General features: G+C 41.1%; 1 protein-coding gene across 1 annotated transcript in view; it reads left to right on the plus strand.

Moving 5' to 3' along the window:
- The window catches only part of st18 (ST18 C2H2C-type zinc finger transcription factor), a gene marked incomplete at both ends in the record, with an annotated part of 54,841 nt that overhangs the window by 15,306 nt on the left and 24,201 nt on the right, over window positions 1-15,334 (plus strand). The window contains 4 exons of the mRNA XM_080779061.1: window positions 9,500-9,615; window positions 12,437-12,488; window positions 13,944-13,974; window positions 14,980-15,212. Of these exons, the coding sequence (XP_080635187.1) occupies window positions 9,500-9,615; window positions 12,437-12,488; window positions 13,944-13,974; window positions 14,980-15,212 (432 nt within the window). The remainder of the gene's footprint in view (window positions 1-9,499; window positions 9,616-12,436; window positions 12,489-13,943; window positions 13,975-14,979; window positions 15,213-15,334) is intronic.

Consider the following 15,334-nt stretch of genomic DNA (forward strand, 5'->3'; position numbering starts at 1 on the left):
TTCTATCATTTTCCACGTATAATATTATATTGTTTGTATAGGCCCTCAACAATATCACTCATAATGTTTTTAATTATCTTTCGATATTGTTCATTGTGTAATGTGTTCATTGAAAAGTATGTTTTCATTGGTATGGCTTACAGAATCATATTGAAACATGATTGAAACAGAAGTCACTTTCAATGTAATATATTTAATTTCAAATCCATAATGTAATGAAGAGTATTGAATTTTGTGTAATGATAACGGGAGTAATCCTCAGAATATCAATTATGTAGGCCCTACATTCTAATTCTAATTAATTTCTCTGGTACATTATGAGATGAGCATTTTATATATTTTTGTAAAGCAATCAGTTGTCATATAGTTGATGAATGTAGAATATTGAAAATCTTGCATATGTTAGGGTTATGTTTCATATGTCAGGCAAAAGATTAACACTATAAATCCGAATGATCTAAAAAACACAAATGAGAACGACTCCGGTGGTGTTTCTTAAAAAAAAAAAAAAGATCAGTTACAAAAGAAAATCCCTTTTTAGTGAATAGTTACGGTAGGACCATTCAATGTTCCTAATTAAAATGACATGGGATTTTTTTCCCCCCCTCTCCCCTTTTTTTCTAAATCTATTTCAGCATTTACCTTGATTGTAATGTACCTCATTGGCTGCGGTTTTGTTTGTTGGCCTAACTATAAAGGATCTGCTTGTACCCTTGTGGGTTGGGGAAGAATTAGGATTTATGAATTTATTTCCTCTGTTGTATTGTTTAAACAGCTTTGGTTTAGTTTTGATCCCTTCCTCTTGCCTTTGAGGCTGTTCCACGGTGTCAGCTGTTGACTGATAGTAAGAGAACTGCCTCACAGTGTGAATGAAAGAAAACTAGCGGTTGGTAAACACTGATAAGGGATAAATAGAAAGCGGTCAGGCAGAGATAGTTCTGTGGGAGCCCAGATTGTGTGCGGTCTGTTAAAATGAGATTCTGAGCCCATGTCCTTTTTATTCTTCCAACCCCTCCCCTCCCCCTCCCCCTAGTGTGCCGCGTTTGTCTGGAAAATCTCCAGTGACCTGCCTCGGCAGTCCCCCCCCCCCCCCCCCCTCCCCCCTCCGACTGCAGTATTCTCTTTTTTTTGGTATTTGTTTTGTTTTCGAAACAAGGGTCAAGTTAGCCAATAGACATGTCCCCGATGCTTATAGACAGCTGTCATGACTTAAAAGTGCTTACCATAATTCACTTTACACCCAATTACTGTATAGCTTGTGCACCAGGAACACAGCATCAGGGAAATACAGTAGTACAAAAAAAAGGGGGGGGGGGGGTTGCTAGAATTTTGTTCCAAATATTTGTTACTTTTTTATGAATAAAAAGTTTGGAATAACCATCCACCCACTCATCCATCCATCCATCCATCCATCCATCCATCCACTCACCCACCCACCCACCTACCCATCCATCCACTCACCCACTCACCCACCCACCCACCCACCCACCCACCTACCCATCCATCCACCCACCCACCCACCCACCCACCTACCCATCCATCCATCCATCCATCCATCCATCCATCCACCCACCCACTCATCCATCCATCCACCCACCCACCTACCCATCCATCCATCCACTCAGCCACCCACCCACTCACCCATCCATCCACCCACCCACTCACTCACTCACCCACTCACCCACCCACTCAGCCACCCACCCACCCACCCACTCACTCACTCACCCAGCCACCCACCCACCCACCCACCCATCCACTCACCCATCCATACTATGTTACCTGTGCATCCACTTAGGCTACTCATGTTAAGTGTAGAAGTGTAGAAACATGCAATCATGATTTAGACTTTTAGAGATTGGGAGTGGGACAATATGGGTATATCTCACAATACCATATCTGTGGCCATATTGGGCCCTCCATAATGATAATATCACCATATTCCATATATTGCGATATTCAATATTTTGCAAGAGATTTCATCAACGATATATCACGATATCGGTAACTGAAAATGAAAAAAAAACAAACTTAAAAGGCAAAAATCTGGAATTATGTATTCATTCTGAAATCTTACAAGATTTTTAGTGTCACAAACTGGCCAATAAGTACATGAATCTTGCCTCCTCCAAACAGCAAAACACTGACTGCAACTTTGCAACCTGTCCACAACAATGGCTAGCCTAGTGCTACTAGTACTACCTAATCAATGTCACCATATTGTCACCATATTGGGAGGACGATATATATATATATATATATATATATATATCGCGGGAGGAAGCATTGCGATATATCGCGATATCGATACATTGGCACACCCCTGCTAGAGATCATATACACATGCTTTAGCATGTCATTAATTAGACTAAAATCGTTTTACTATTGCATTAAAATATTGGCATTAGGAATATCAACCTTTGTCCTAAACTGAATATCTAACAGGCTGTTTCATTCATTTCTTTTTAAGGTCCAATCTGTTCTTTCCTTTGGTCATTGATTTTTTTTTCTTTCTTTCCGGTTGGGTTGGGGAAGGGGGCGGGGGGGGAGGGGGCATACATCTTTTATATGATTAAAAGTACTTTTAGGGGTCTTACCTTGAGGGTCACCATGTGGTGTATTTACATGGAAAATAATTCAGCCCATTGTAGCCCAGCAGCTAATGAGATTGGTCGTTAAGTGAGTGACACAAAGGCTGCAAAAAAGCTTAGTGGTTTGGTTGAATATCACAGTGTCCCTGCAAGCGCATGCACACACGCACACGTGCGTGTGTGCGCGCATGCACGCGCACGCACACACGCAAACTACTCTCTCTCTCTGTCTGTCTCTCTCTCTCTCTCTCTCACTCGCAGCAGTGAGACACTGGACTATACCCTACCTCGCTTTCCCGCTAATATACTCCATCTCTTCCCAGATGTCACTATGAAACGCAAAACAAAGGCTAAAGGGGGCAGGGTAAGTCGAGTTGGAAATTGCGCCCTGTCTGTCAGACACGCGAGTGTGAAGTAAACGTGCAGCTGTATAGGAGAGTCTCCTATAAGGAGACACACGTGAGCTCTATCTCCGTTTAAAAGATGCGCTGCGCTGTGTAAGTGTCAGAGTAGTAGCCGGCTTAACAGAGGTTACTCTGTCATGCTCGGAGATGCTTGGATGATGGTGAAGACTATACAGACGACAGATTTAGTTTTGACCACTCTTACAGTGGCTAATATTTCTTCTCTTTTGTGGCTCACTAAGTTCTTTGCTGAACCTGTGTCCTTCGTGTTGCTTCATCGCGGTTGCTGTCGCTTGATTTCGGAGTATTGAATTCAATATAGTGGAAAGAGTTGGGGATCTTTTTTCTCTGTCTGTTTTGTTAACCTTGTATGGCATAAGAGGGAACTTTTCATGTACCAAATGTAAGCAGTGGGCTATATATTAGCTGTAATATATCATTTTTAAAAGTGCAGTTGCTTATGATACCCCTGATGGAAAGTGGGTTAAAGTCCATCTTGTGTATTAAAACCCTGGACTTAAGTCAAATTTACATTTTGTTAAAGATTACTCATTTTATTGATGCACATGCATAATCATATTCATGGACCATCTGCTGATCTGGCAAGCTTGGATCAAACTCACAAAACCAGCCCTGCTAACCTTTTAAGTACAAAATAGTCGGGCTTAACGCTTGCCATCCTAGACGTGTGTGTGTGTGTGTGTGTGTGTGTGTTGAGTGTGTATTTGAGGAGATTGTATGGATATTGGATAATACTTAATTTAGACCCTCTAGGCTGCTCATGCCATATATTTATATTATGATGATCCCTTTGATATCAGACAGGGCAATGTGTTTGAACAACTGAGCAAATGACAATACCACAAAGCGAGAATCTTTCTATATGGAATCTGATTGCACTCTTGACCACATATACAGCTCAGCGTTTGTATCCATTGCCATGGTGACACGGCTTTCACAACTCATGCGTGCGCACACTTCTCTCCTTGCTCTGAATAGATCGCTAGTGGGCCGTACTTACACGAATGCAATAGAGAACTCTATAAGGTTATGCTCCTGTATAAACGGAATTACAACTGTTTCTAGCTATTTTCCCCCCGTATACATTCCTGGGGGATAAAAAAAAATAGGAATTTAGTTACCATTGGGCATCTTTGTCACATGAAATACTTATGTTCAACTCGTTCCAAACAAAGCTTATGCAGACTGAGAATTCATATGCCAGAGGTAAATCCGAGTTAACACGGATTTATACTGGCATGAGTTAAAGGACTAGAGTTTGTAATCCAGGTGGCCAAGGGATTTTACCACACAGTGGCAAAAATCACTTAAATCTCCCCTACATCCTGAGCCACTGAGCTCAGTAAGCAGGCAGATTTTTCAGAATTGATGACAGCACAACTATATCAGAGCTGAACTGTGTGTGTGTGTGTGTGTGTGTGTGTGTGTGTGTGTGTGTGTGTGTGTGTGTGTGTGTGTGTGTGTGTGTGTGTGTGTGTGTGTGTGTGTGTGTGTGTGTGTGTGTGTGTGTGTGTGTGCCTGTGTGCATCCGTGCGTGCATGCGTTTACACACACACACACACACACACACACACACACACACACACACACACACATGCCTGGCTGTGTGTACATGACGTGTATCATGTGTGTGTATGTTTGAGTTTATTTGGATCATTTGATTCCTTTATACACTCAATTAGTAAGAGTGGGAGCTTGCTAGAATGAGACCTTGACAGATTGGTATTATTTTGCTTTGACAGGGTGCGAGAGTATTGGGAATACTGCGTCCCATCTGCATAAAGATGAATAGATGTTGGTAACAGCATAAAGAAAGGGACAATGACCTCTATTTCAACAGCCATTGACTGACCCTCATCTCGTAAAGTGATCAAAGTGGCTGTGCTATTCTGATTATTTTCTCTTTTCCCACTTTTTTTTCGTAGTTTTTCGGTGACAATATGACGTACGCTACGTGTTTGGAATATGGGAATAAAACGAGTCGATGTGTACACATGTGCACTCGTGTGCGCGTTAAGCGCACAAGTGCGTGCGCGCGCACGCGCGCGCACACACACACACACACACACACACACACACACACAGAGGAGGACAGAGGAACAGAGATAGAGTGGAGTTGTTTAATGACAGGAACAGCTGACTCATTTAGAGAGAGCAGTGAAAGGTAATTAACCCTGGGAAAACTACAGCTGCCATGCGAGCTGTTCACTTCAGCGCAATCTGATTAGGAATCAGTGCTAGAGTCCCTGACTCCTTTCAGGCACTGTGTGTCTGAGGTAAACTTTTCCCTTTGCCCCCCCGAGGGCCTCAGACTCGCACAGGAGACCTGCCTTTTGTGATGGGGGAGGATTAGCTCGAACGGTTACTACGTTTCTCCCAAATTACAGACCACCTGGTTGCATTCATGCGTCCTGCCGCCTCTATGAAAGGCCCTCCTTGGGCAGGAACAATGGGCAGGATTATACTCTGTAGAGATGACAGACACCAGGGCTGGAACTTCTTTCTCCCCAAACACCTGTCCCCAAATTAGTGAGGTTTGAAAAAGCATGTTCATGACTAAATTCAAAGATACACGCTAACACGAGTGTGGCTTGCAATACTGGAGACAGGCCAAAGGGATGAATGGTCTTGCCATTCCATTTATTACGCTACTGATGCACAGCATTGTGCAATTAAAAAATAAAATAATAACTTGTTTTTTTATATATACTATTTTGTGGGTTTAATTTGGATTGAATTTGATACATAAAATAGCATATTATCAATCCCCTTTCATGTGATAAGCGAACTAAAAGCACCAGAAATGTGGTCAAAAAAACGGAAATTGGCCCTTTGATGTCAGAAGAAACAATCTGGACTTGGTGAGTGTCTCTGTGTGGTCCGTCTCCAGATGAACTCTGTTTAGAGAGGGAGGGCTTTCGGATGACTTTGGAAAGCGATTAGAAGATTAATAAATCACCTCAGCAAAGGTGTCACCATCTGACTCTTTTATGGGGCGCCTTGCTAACTCGGTCCAATAACAAGTTTCGCCTGTAGTTATGCCATCGCAACAAATCATTGAAGCGATAGTGGCTAGCCAGCCTCCTAATTGTCTGTTAAGAATTCTGTGTGCCGCATTCTTTTATTGAAGCATCGCAGTCTTGGAGAAGTGATAAGATGCCAATTCCCCCTCTATAAAAGTACTCATATTGGCAACAGACACAAACACTTTGCTTGGCTGCCATGCGTAGCTGTGAGGCTGTTATATCTGAAATCACAGTTGACTTCAAGATTTTGACTATGTATCTGTGAATGCAGAACCTCCATTGGAGCCTATATATGGACTGGAGGAAAATTGATTTTCTTTTTCATTTTGATCTTGGGATGCATTGATTTGCATAATGTTCAGTGATACTTTTGGCATGTGGTATATATTTTTTGTATGTGTTTGATTCGCACTTGATTATTTTTCTTTTAATGACCTGTCACACACATATAAAATTGTTTGTTTTGTCATTTATAATTTATTTTGATTCTCAAAAGAATATTTTAGGGAGCCAGTGTGACCGTTTTTTGCTGTGAATCCATCTTTGCTGATATTGATCATCATCACAAGATCATGACCTAGTATTTTATACTTTGTATCGTCCAAATTATTCAGTTGTGTTCCTCCTCTTCCAGTCTTATTGGAAAATATTGATTTAAATAACCAAAGATCCATCATTGCAAAAAAAAACCCAAGAGGAAATGATTATGTCAACACTTTAGGCTCAGCTTGGATATGAATTGGAAATCAGAGTCCCCCCTCATTCCCCATGACCCTCCTCTAAAACGTCTCTTAGCTATTATTCTAATGTCCAGCTGCTAGCTTTTTAGACACAGACATCTAATGGCTCCCTCGCAATCTAGAAATGCATTTTCTTTTTGGAAAAAAAGAACTTGTTTCTCTAAATTATCTCTGGTAAGAAGGTGATCTTAGTTAAGCAGCGTTTGATATACAGACGTACACAAACAAAAAACCATTTGCGTTTCAGATTGCAAACAAATAAGTCCCCATTCTTTGTTTAAATAGCATTTGACCGTTTCCACAAGCCTTAAGGTGTGTGTGAGCACTATTCAAGGATGTATATTGCTGTGGGCAGTCACCCCCGGTTTGATTCTTCTAGCCCACACTTTACATTTTGCTGATTCTATAAGCATATATAGTGGATGATAACAAACACGCCTCGACCTATATGTTGCACATGAATCAGTCTTCCATTATAACCCCTCAAACATCCATTACAAGAAAATATCAAAGTAAACCGGTATCTCTTACATTTTCTTTTTTTTTGTTGCTCTTTATTATGCAGAAATAGAAAACACTTAAGCATGTGAAATTAATGTGAAAATTATTCCTGGGGTAAACTATAAACACAGAAGTTATACCCCGCACATTTACCCTTTTTTTTCCTCTCCTCCTTCCCCTAGATCAGAGTGTAATTGCCAGTAATCAGGTCTGTTTGCTGCTGATAAAACCACTCTGAATGCGAGGAACCCTCTTTGTGTGATGACTCAATTATGCCAGAAGTGGCTCATCAAACCTGGCCCATCAGCTGCTTTAATAAATAAGGAGGAAAACTTGCTGCAGGCGCATTATAATTCCATTCATTCCATAATTAAATCCATTCCAGTTTTAACCCTTCGCTTCAGTGTGCCCGTGGTATAAAAAAAAAGAAAGAAACAAAAACAAGCAGGGAGCGGAGGGGGGGTACAGAACAGACAGTGACCTTGTGCAGAGCACCCATCCGTTCCCCATAATTCAAAATGATACTGCCGAAGAAAGGTTAAGAGAAAAAAGGCTCAGGGAGGAAGGGATGGGTATCAGTCCAGATAGAGCCCCTGTGTGTGTGTGTGTGTGTGTGTTTTTATGTATGCATTGTTTCCACCACACAGCCCTAGACAGTAATTATGTTAAAAGACTAATCTAATCATAACAGTTGGTCGGGTGAGTGTGTGCGGTTCTGACATTTTGAAATCTTATTTTGCGTAATCTAATTTAGCCTCTATCAACCGTGCCTGTGCCCCCTATCTAAAAAGGAAATGCAAACAATGTAATTAATTTTATGGGTCTTCTTCAAAATGTTACTTTTCCTTTACTGGCCCTTCATTATTATAGTTTCAAGATCGGTATAGTGCCATCGAGTTTTTGTTTTTTTGCTCGATCACAATAACGTCTGTGTGTTAATTACATGAGAGTGTCCCAAGTGCACGGATAAGCTGGGAACAAGAGGACAAAATGATTCAAGGTCAATGTCGAATGTCCACAGCAGTTGGCACGGTATTATTAATACACCATTGTTAAAAAAAATAAAAAATAATAATAATAGCAGCATTTCCATAAAAAAATCTCCAATCAGCTCACTGAATTGGACTATAACAGTCATGCTATATAGCAGTATATATAGCATCTTAAAAGGTATTTCACAGATGTCTCTCAGCATATCCTCCTCGGCCTCAACCATCTCAACTTGGATCCATAGCAGCCAGCCAGCACCCTGACAATAATAATGGTGTGAAGCAATGGTTATTCATGACTGTTGGACTGGGAAGCCCCCCCCCCCCCCCCCAAGTCACTCACAGCCCCCATTCTTTCTCCTCTGTGCTGCGTGGTGGGAACACTAGCAGATGGGGTTAGGCTGGGGGAAATGGGTTGGGTTTGGAGGGGGCTCAAGGACAGCTCTAGCCAGCCCCAGATTAACACATAGAAAAATCACATAGACCCTGAGCATCAGCCCCCCCTCAAACAGTCCTCCGAGATGCACTATTTGTGTTGGGAAAAAAAGGGGAGGGGGAATAGATATATGATTCAGCAGAGATGACGAACCGACGTCGCTTTTTTCCCCTCCTCCCTTCTTATGCTAATGACGATCAGCCCCCCCCCATCCGTGTTTTTTGTTTTTTTTTGTTGTTTCTTTTTGGTGGAAATGCTGTAAGGGCTATAATTAAGAAGGTGGATTTATTTATTTATACTTTTTTTTTTGTTTTTTTTTTTTTAATTCAAAGCTAACAGAAATAAATAATTCCTTTTAATAAGATCTGTGAAGTGAAGAGGCTTAATGTACTCATTGTTGTTCATCCTTGTTTTCCCTCTTGGATGTTTTGTATTAATTAGAGGCAAGCAATTTGATCTCTGTCAAGCAATCAATTTGCATCTTGTTCCTTATTCCATGTGAGCTTTTTTATTACATTGCGTCTCCCTCCGTTTTCTAAACTGCACGTTCAACAGCCAATGGCTGAAACAAGCAGCAACAACGACAAAAGATAACGCTAATAAAATAGGTGGGAAGGAGCTTTTAGAATGATCCAATTGATTTGCCATAAACTGACGGCAATTATTGTTTGCCGGCGAAAAAAAGTAAATTGGAAGAGACAAATTGTAATGCACAATTTTATCCATGCCACGACAGAGATTTATATATGTGTGTGTGCGTGTGTGTGTGTGTGTGTGACGTGATTTTATTACAGAGAATGAGTTACGCACCCAGGTCCTGAGAGCTAAGAGTTGTGAACACATCAACCAAGGTGGACAGTGTGGGTCTGGCTGCTTGTCCTGCACAGCGCTTGGAAAACTACAATCAAAGGTAAGTCATCCCATGCCAATGCGGGACATAGAGTGCCCAGTTATTCTAAATCAATGTAATATCAAGTAATGTAAGGTCATATAAATATGTATATACATATTTTGTATTGTATATTTGTTGTAAAGGCCTATATCTTTTGTTTTCTCTGTATCAGAAATAACAGTAAGTGTGTGAAAGCAGATATAGTCTCTATCTCTAAAGCTCATGACTAATGCATGTTTGGGATAAGTAGCATGTTTAGTAGGTGAGGGTCACTGCTCCCAAACTGAGATTGTTTATACTTATGCAAAGAGGTGGGTGGTTTGGTGGACTCTATATACACTACAGCTGATGCTGCTGACTGTGCTTTTCAATGCACTGACGCTGGGCGTTGCTCAATCAGGAAACGTCCTAGGTTTAATTCTTGGATTAAACAATGCACTGCTTCAGTTGACCTTGTGGTTCTCGTGCAGGTCTTGGGACGATTAGACTGGTAGACTGGGGGACTTTTCCCACTTTTTATACGAACAGCCAAAAACCAGTATTTCATTATAAGCCTTATATTTGGCACTATGCAAGCTTTCATGCATTATTCTGTGTCAAGGATCAGATAAAGTTTCTAGTTAGACTGTGGAGGGAATATCAAATAAAGGCTCATGTTTGACCCTGAATGCTATCTATTTGTTCTTCCGTTGTACACATTCAGTCAAACGTCACAGCAGCTCTCCACATTACCATGTTAGGTGTATCCATTATTGGAACATGGACATCTTTGTTGTTCCTTTATTTATGATTCCGTATTCGACTAATTAGATATAGCCTTCAGTTTGTCGAGAACCATTAAGGGTCCATCATTCACTTGACAGCAGAAAAAACTGTGTTTACATGAGAAAGGCTTTATTTTTGTCCCCAGAAACCAAAATGAGTCATGGCATTCAGTAATACAGTAGCTCTTAGGTATTATACTGTCAAAGCGTCATTGAACATTAGTTGAACATGCACCCTTAACCACCTTCAGAACCATGCAAAAGTATCAATTTTTCATACACGTCTGCTTCATTTGTTGGACAGCCATGGGACAGAAAGACTAAAGGAAGATCTGAACTGTTCATATTGTCACTGTCGGGTATAAACCTCGTGTCCAACTACTAGCTACTGTTCAAGAAATTAACATTTCTCTTTCGGAAATCTTCAGGAATAGCGAAAAAATAGCAGATCTACAAGCTCACAATGCTTGCGTGTTTCATGATAAACCTTTTGGGATGTGTTCTCTTAAACACAAGTCAACACGTAAGCAATATAGTGTAAGTCTGATGATATATAATGAGTATACACACGACAACAATTGAATATTGAGGATGTGGCATATGTTTTAGTTCATAACGTCAAACTCATATAATAGAACCCATGCACAAAGTTGCAGAATGTTTGTTAGCAAAAAGAAAAGTGTTCCGAACTAATGAGGTGCATTCGTTTTTTTTTACAGAATGTAATCTATAGTGTTTGGGAGTTGTTTGTCTCAATAGGCTCATAGTAATCAAAAGTAATGAACCTATTATGAGCAGGACCTCTGATGGCCCAGCGTGGCATTAAGAGTGTGGCACATAAAAGGTTTATTAAAGGAAATTAAGGTCCATCACTGCCACACCTGCTCCCCTATTATAAATGTATGACAGGTCAGTGCCTTCAATCACAACAGCAAACGAGAGAGAGGAGTCATGTTTCCCATTACCGTGGAAAAGTAACAGCGTATCCTATGACTCACAGGTCTCACTGGCCCCTGTGATCACAATACGCCGCCATCAGCCCTGGAATAATTATGTCTAATAGGTTTTATTTGGGATCCACAAGCAATGGATGGCCAGGCAGGGAGAGTGGATGGATTTTGTTTTTTATTTTGCTAACTATCTTTGTCTAAACACATGCTGTGTGAGGCGTATATAGTCTGCACTTAAATATTATCATTTTAGATTATTATGGTGTGTTTCTCACGGTTCAAAGTTTTTATTTAATGTTTTTTTTTTTTTTTTTTTTGCTGCTGCGGCATGCATTAGCACGCTATTGGACATGTTAGGGGTGTTGTGATGTTATCTCCAAAATACATGAATACTCAACATTATACTGTAACTATCTAGTGTTTTGGTCTGTTTCTGAATGGCCCAAAAAAACAGGTACAAGCAGCAAAAGGATGGCGTGTTCTGCAAGACTGTGCTAACAATACAATAAATATAACAACATGTAATAATAATTTAAAAAAAAGTGAGAATACAGATATAGGGCTATATGAGCCCACTTCAGTTGTGTTTCTGGACTTATAGAATGTGCAGTAAGGTACACATTTATGTGCACCGTCATGGATTAAAGCAAAAATAGAAGACTGAAAAAAATATGTGTAAGGCCAATTAAGTCCTATTATGCGATTTGTGAAACGGTGTGAAAGGAGCCGTACTCGCACTAGTGCAGTTTCCCTAAATTAACACAAATATGTAAAATGATATTCTAGTAATATTGTTCCTGTTCTACATACCGCCAACCAGGTGAAGACACAGATTGAGTCTTTAACCTTTGCGTTTTAGGACATATCCGAGACCATTAGGGTTTTTCATGGAAAGTGCTTCTAAACATATTGCTAGTTTGACCACTCCAATCCTAAAAAGAAATAAATAACCGAGAGTATAGCCTATCTACAAGCTCACAATGCGTCACTGCGCAACACGCTTCCATTAGGAGACACATGCTGCCTTCGACGGTATGAAATCCAAATGACTGAAATGAAATCAGACTGAGAAACTTTAATCCGTAATGTATTTATTCAATAATCTGATGCTTTATTTATTTATAGATGGATTCTGATGGCGAGGACAACGCGCTTCAACCATGTAACAGAAGCACTGGTGAGTGTAGCAGTTGTCATGTTTAGCTGAGTTTTTAACTACACGCCCATTCGTACACACATACTTGTCACCAACATACAGTGTGCAAACACACACACACACACACACACACACACACACACACACACACACACACACACGCGCACACACACACGCATTTCCACTTACCGATATGGCTCAGGGGTATCAGTTCAAGAACAATCCAACTTCACAACTGTCAGGTTTATATATTATCTCGGCAGTTTTGAAGAGCGCTGCGTTGCCATTACATTATTCAGAGGGGAATAACTTCATTAAATTGGAACACTGGCTCAAATTAGTTAAGGAGTGCATCTATATTGTGTGATTGAAAACCTCTAGACTGGGTATGTCATTATCCCATATAGGCCTGAGAAAAAGGTCTTCCAAATCATGACAATTTTCTGAAAAACCTCATGTTTCTATATCCGTGGCGCTCAATATTTCATGTCAAGGACCCCCAGAATGATCTGTATTTGGCCACCGACCCCCATCTGAAACAAAATGTGTGAGGCACATTTTAACGATTTTTCAAAAATAGCAGATCTATAAGCTCGTAGCGCGGCACCGAGTGCCGCGCTACGAGCTTGTAGATCTGCTATTTTTGAAAAGCTTAAAGTATAACATAATGAGTTAAAAAAGGGGCTTCCCGTACAGAATGGGTTATGCAAGTGTTCAGGGCCTCTGAGGCCCGCCTGCGTATGCCGGAGCTATTACCGCGTCTGGGAAATTCATGGAAGCGTTATTATTGGTCGTGCAGTGCTTCATGGGAGTAGGGTTGAAAACCTGTGAATGAGATTTGCATGGGCCTCTGGAGAAAATCGATTTACCCTTTTAGATCATGTTGTCAAAGCCGTCAAAGGATGAGCTACACTGTTGGTCTCCTCCCGGAGAACACGGGGAGATTGAATGAGAAGCTTTTCAGATCAATAAAGAGGCCCCTCCCCCACGATCCTCCTCCTCGTCTGATCATAGCTGATGGCTTTGTTAAATGCAAGAAGAAACCTTCACATCCATGCACCGCGCATAACCCTTCATTTACCTTTGTGAATGTGGCCATTTTTTTACTCTCGCAGGGTTGAATTACTTATTACAACCTTGCTTTTTTTTATATGGGCTTATAGGGAGCTTGTAGATCAGCTGTTGTTGTTCTATAGTCACATGACAAAGTATATAGATTTGGCTTACGCTTTTACAGGAAGGAAAATAAGAAGCTCCAAAAGTACGCATGCGGGTGGGCAACCACCTCTTTGATCTACCATGCATGTTATGTGATCAGATTGGCTACTTGATCAAAAACAACCATTATCAATCATTGTTGTTTGATACAACTTTTCTCCATACATTGTCCGAATGTATCATACGATAAATGATACATTCAGCAACAGGCCTCGTCTATTGAATGTTTACCTGTCTTTTCTCCCTTCTTATTTACAGTGCTGGCTGACTGCACCACTGAGACTTCAAGGTAAAAGTTCATGACATATTTGTAAAAGAAATAAAGAACCCTGGGGGGGAATAGTTCCCATGCTTGTCTTAAAGCTTGTCCACAATCATACCCCAAGAGAATAAAACATAACTTCACCTTCAAATCATCATGCTCGACAAAAATGAACAAAATGTATAAAAAAAATGAAGTCAGTGCTCATTCTGTTTTTATTGTATAATGCAAATGGAATTTGCATTATATCAGAGTTTGCATTATATCAGAGTGTCTGTACTACTGCTAGACTCCTAGAGCATACAACAATCCAAGTTTTTGCACAATTCATTCAAAATACTTCAAACACACACACACACACACACACACACATTCTAAGAGAATTCTGTTTTTCCAAGACATCAGTTTTTGTATCCAAAATATGAATCATCGTGCAATCATGTCGACCTAAAAGAAAACTGCAGTAATCTCCAGTTTGTGCACCAATTCGAACAAAAGCACTCGTTAACTTGAGAGACACAAAGAATCCAGCTTGTCACTTTCGAAACGATCCGACGGTATATGAGAGCTACAGTATACCGACCACCGGGGGGGAATTCAGCTTATAATAATAATAATAATAATAATAATAATAGCTCAAATTTATATAGCGCTTTTCTAAATACCCAAAGCGCTTTACATGGGAACACTAGGAACAGACTTTATTAAGAAAAGAAATCTAAGCAAAACATAACAGATACAGGGTTAAAAAGATAAAAGGATAAACGAGACCTCAGCTGGGGAAAGCTATCCTGAAGAGGTGGGTTTTAAGTGAGGTTTTGAAAGAGAGGAGAGAGGGAGCAACTCTTGAGATGGTTGGGGAGTTCATTCCAGTTTGGGGGCCGAAACATAGAAGGCCCTGTCCCCCCCCAGATGTGGTACTTGGCCTTGCGGACCTTCAGGAGGTTGGCTTCACTGGACCTGAGGGAGCGGGGGGGCATATGGTTCGAGAAGATCGACCTATATTGATCTCTCCGTCCCCCTTTTCTCCAGCCCATATGGGCCCGTCGTCGTGGCGGCCTGGAAGAGGAGTGCCCCGGAAGGCGTGCAACAAGGTGCCCCCGTCAACAAGAGGAAGTCCCTGCTGATGAAGCCCCGCCACTACAGCCCCAGCAGCGCCGAGGAGGCGTGCGAGGAGGACTGCGGCGGCGGCGAAGAAGAAGACCTGGCGGCCATAGCAGCACCGTGGGACAAAGAAGAGCCGAGGAACATCGACACTCCAGCAGGTAAACCAGATGTCCTGTTGTTTTGTCTGTTTCGATGAACAATTGACGCTGAATTTTAAAATCCCCATCTGTTGCATTCATATTTCCCCACTCCCCTCCGCCACCAGCACCAGCCCAGCCAG

This window comes from Protomyctophum bolini, assembly GCF_963924005.1.
Source record: "Protomyctophum bolini genome assembly, chromosome: 12".
Classification (NCBI taxonomy): domain Eukaryota; kingdom Metazoa; phylum Chordata; class Actinopteri; order Myctophiformes; family Myctophidae; genus Protomyctophum; species Protomyctophum bolini.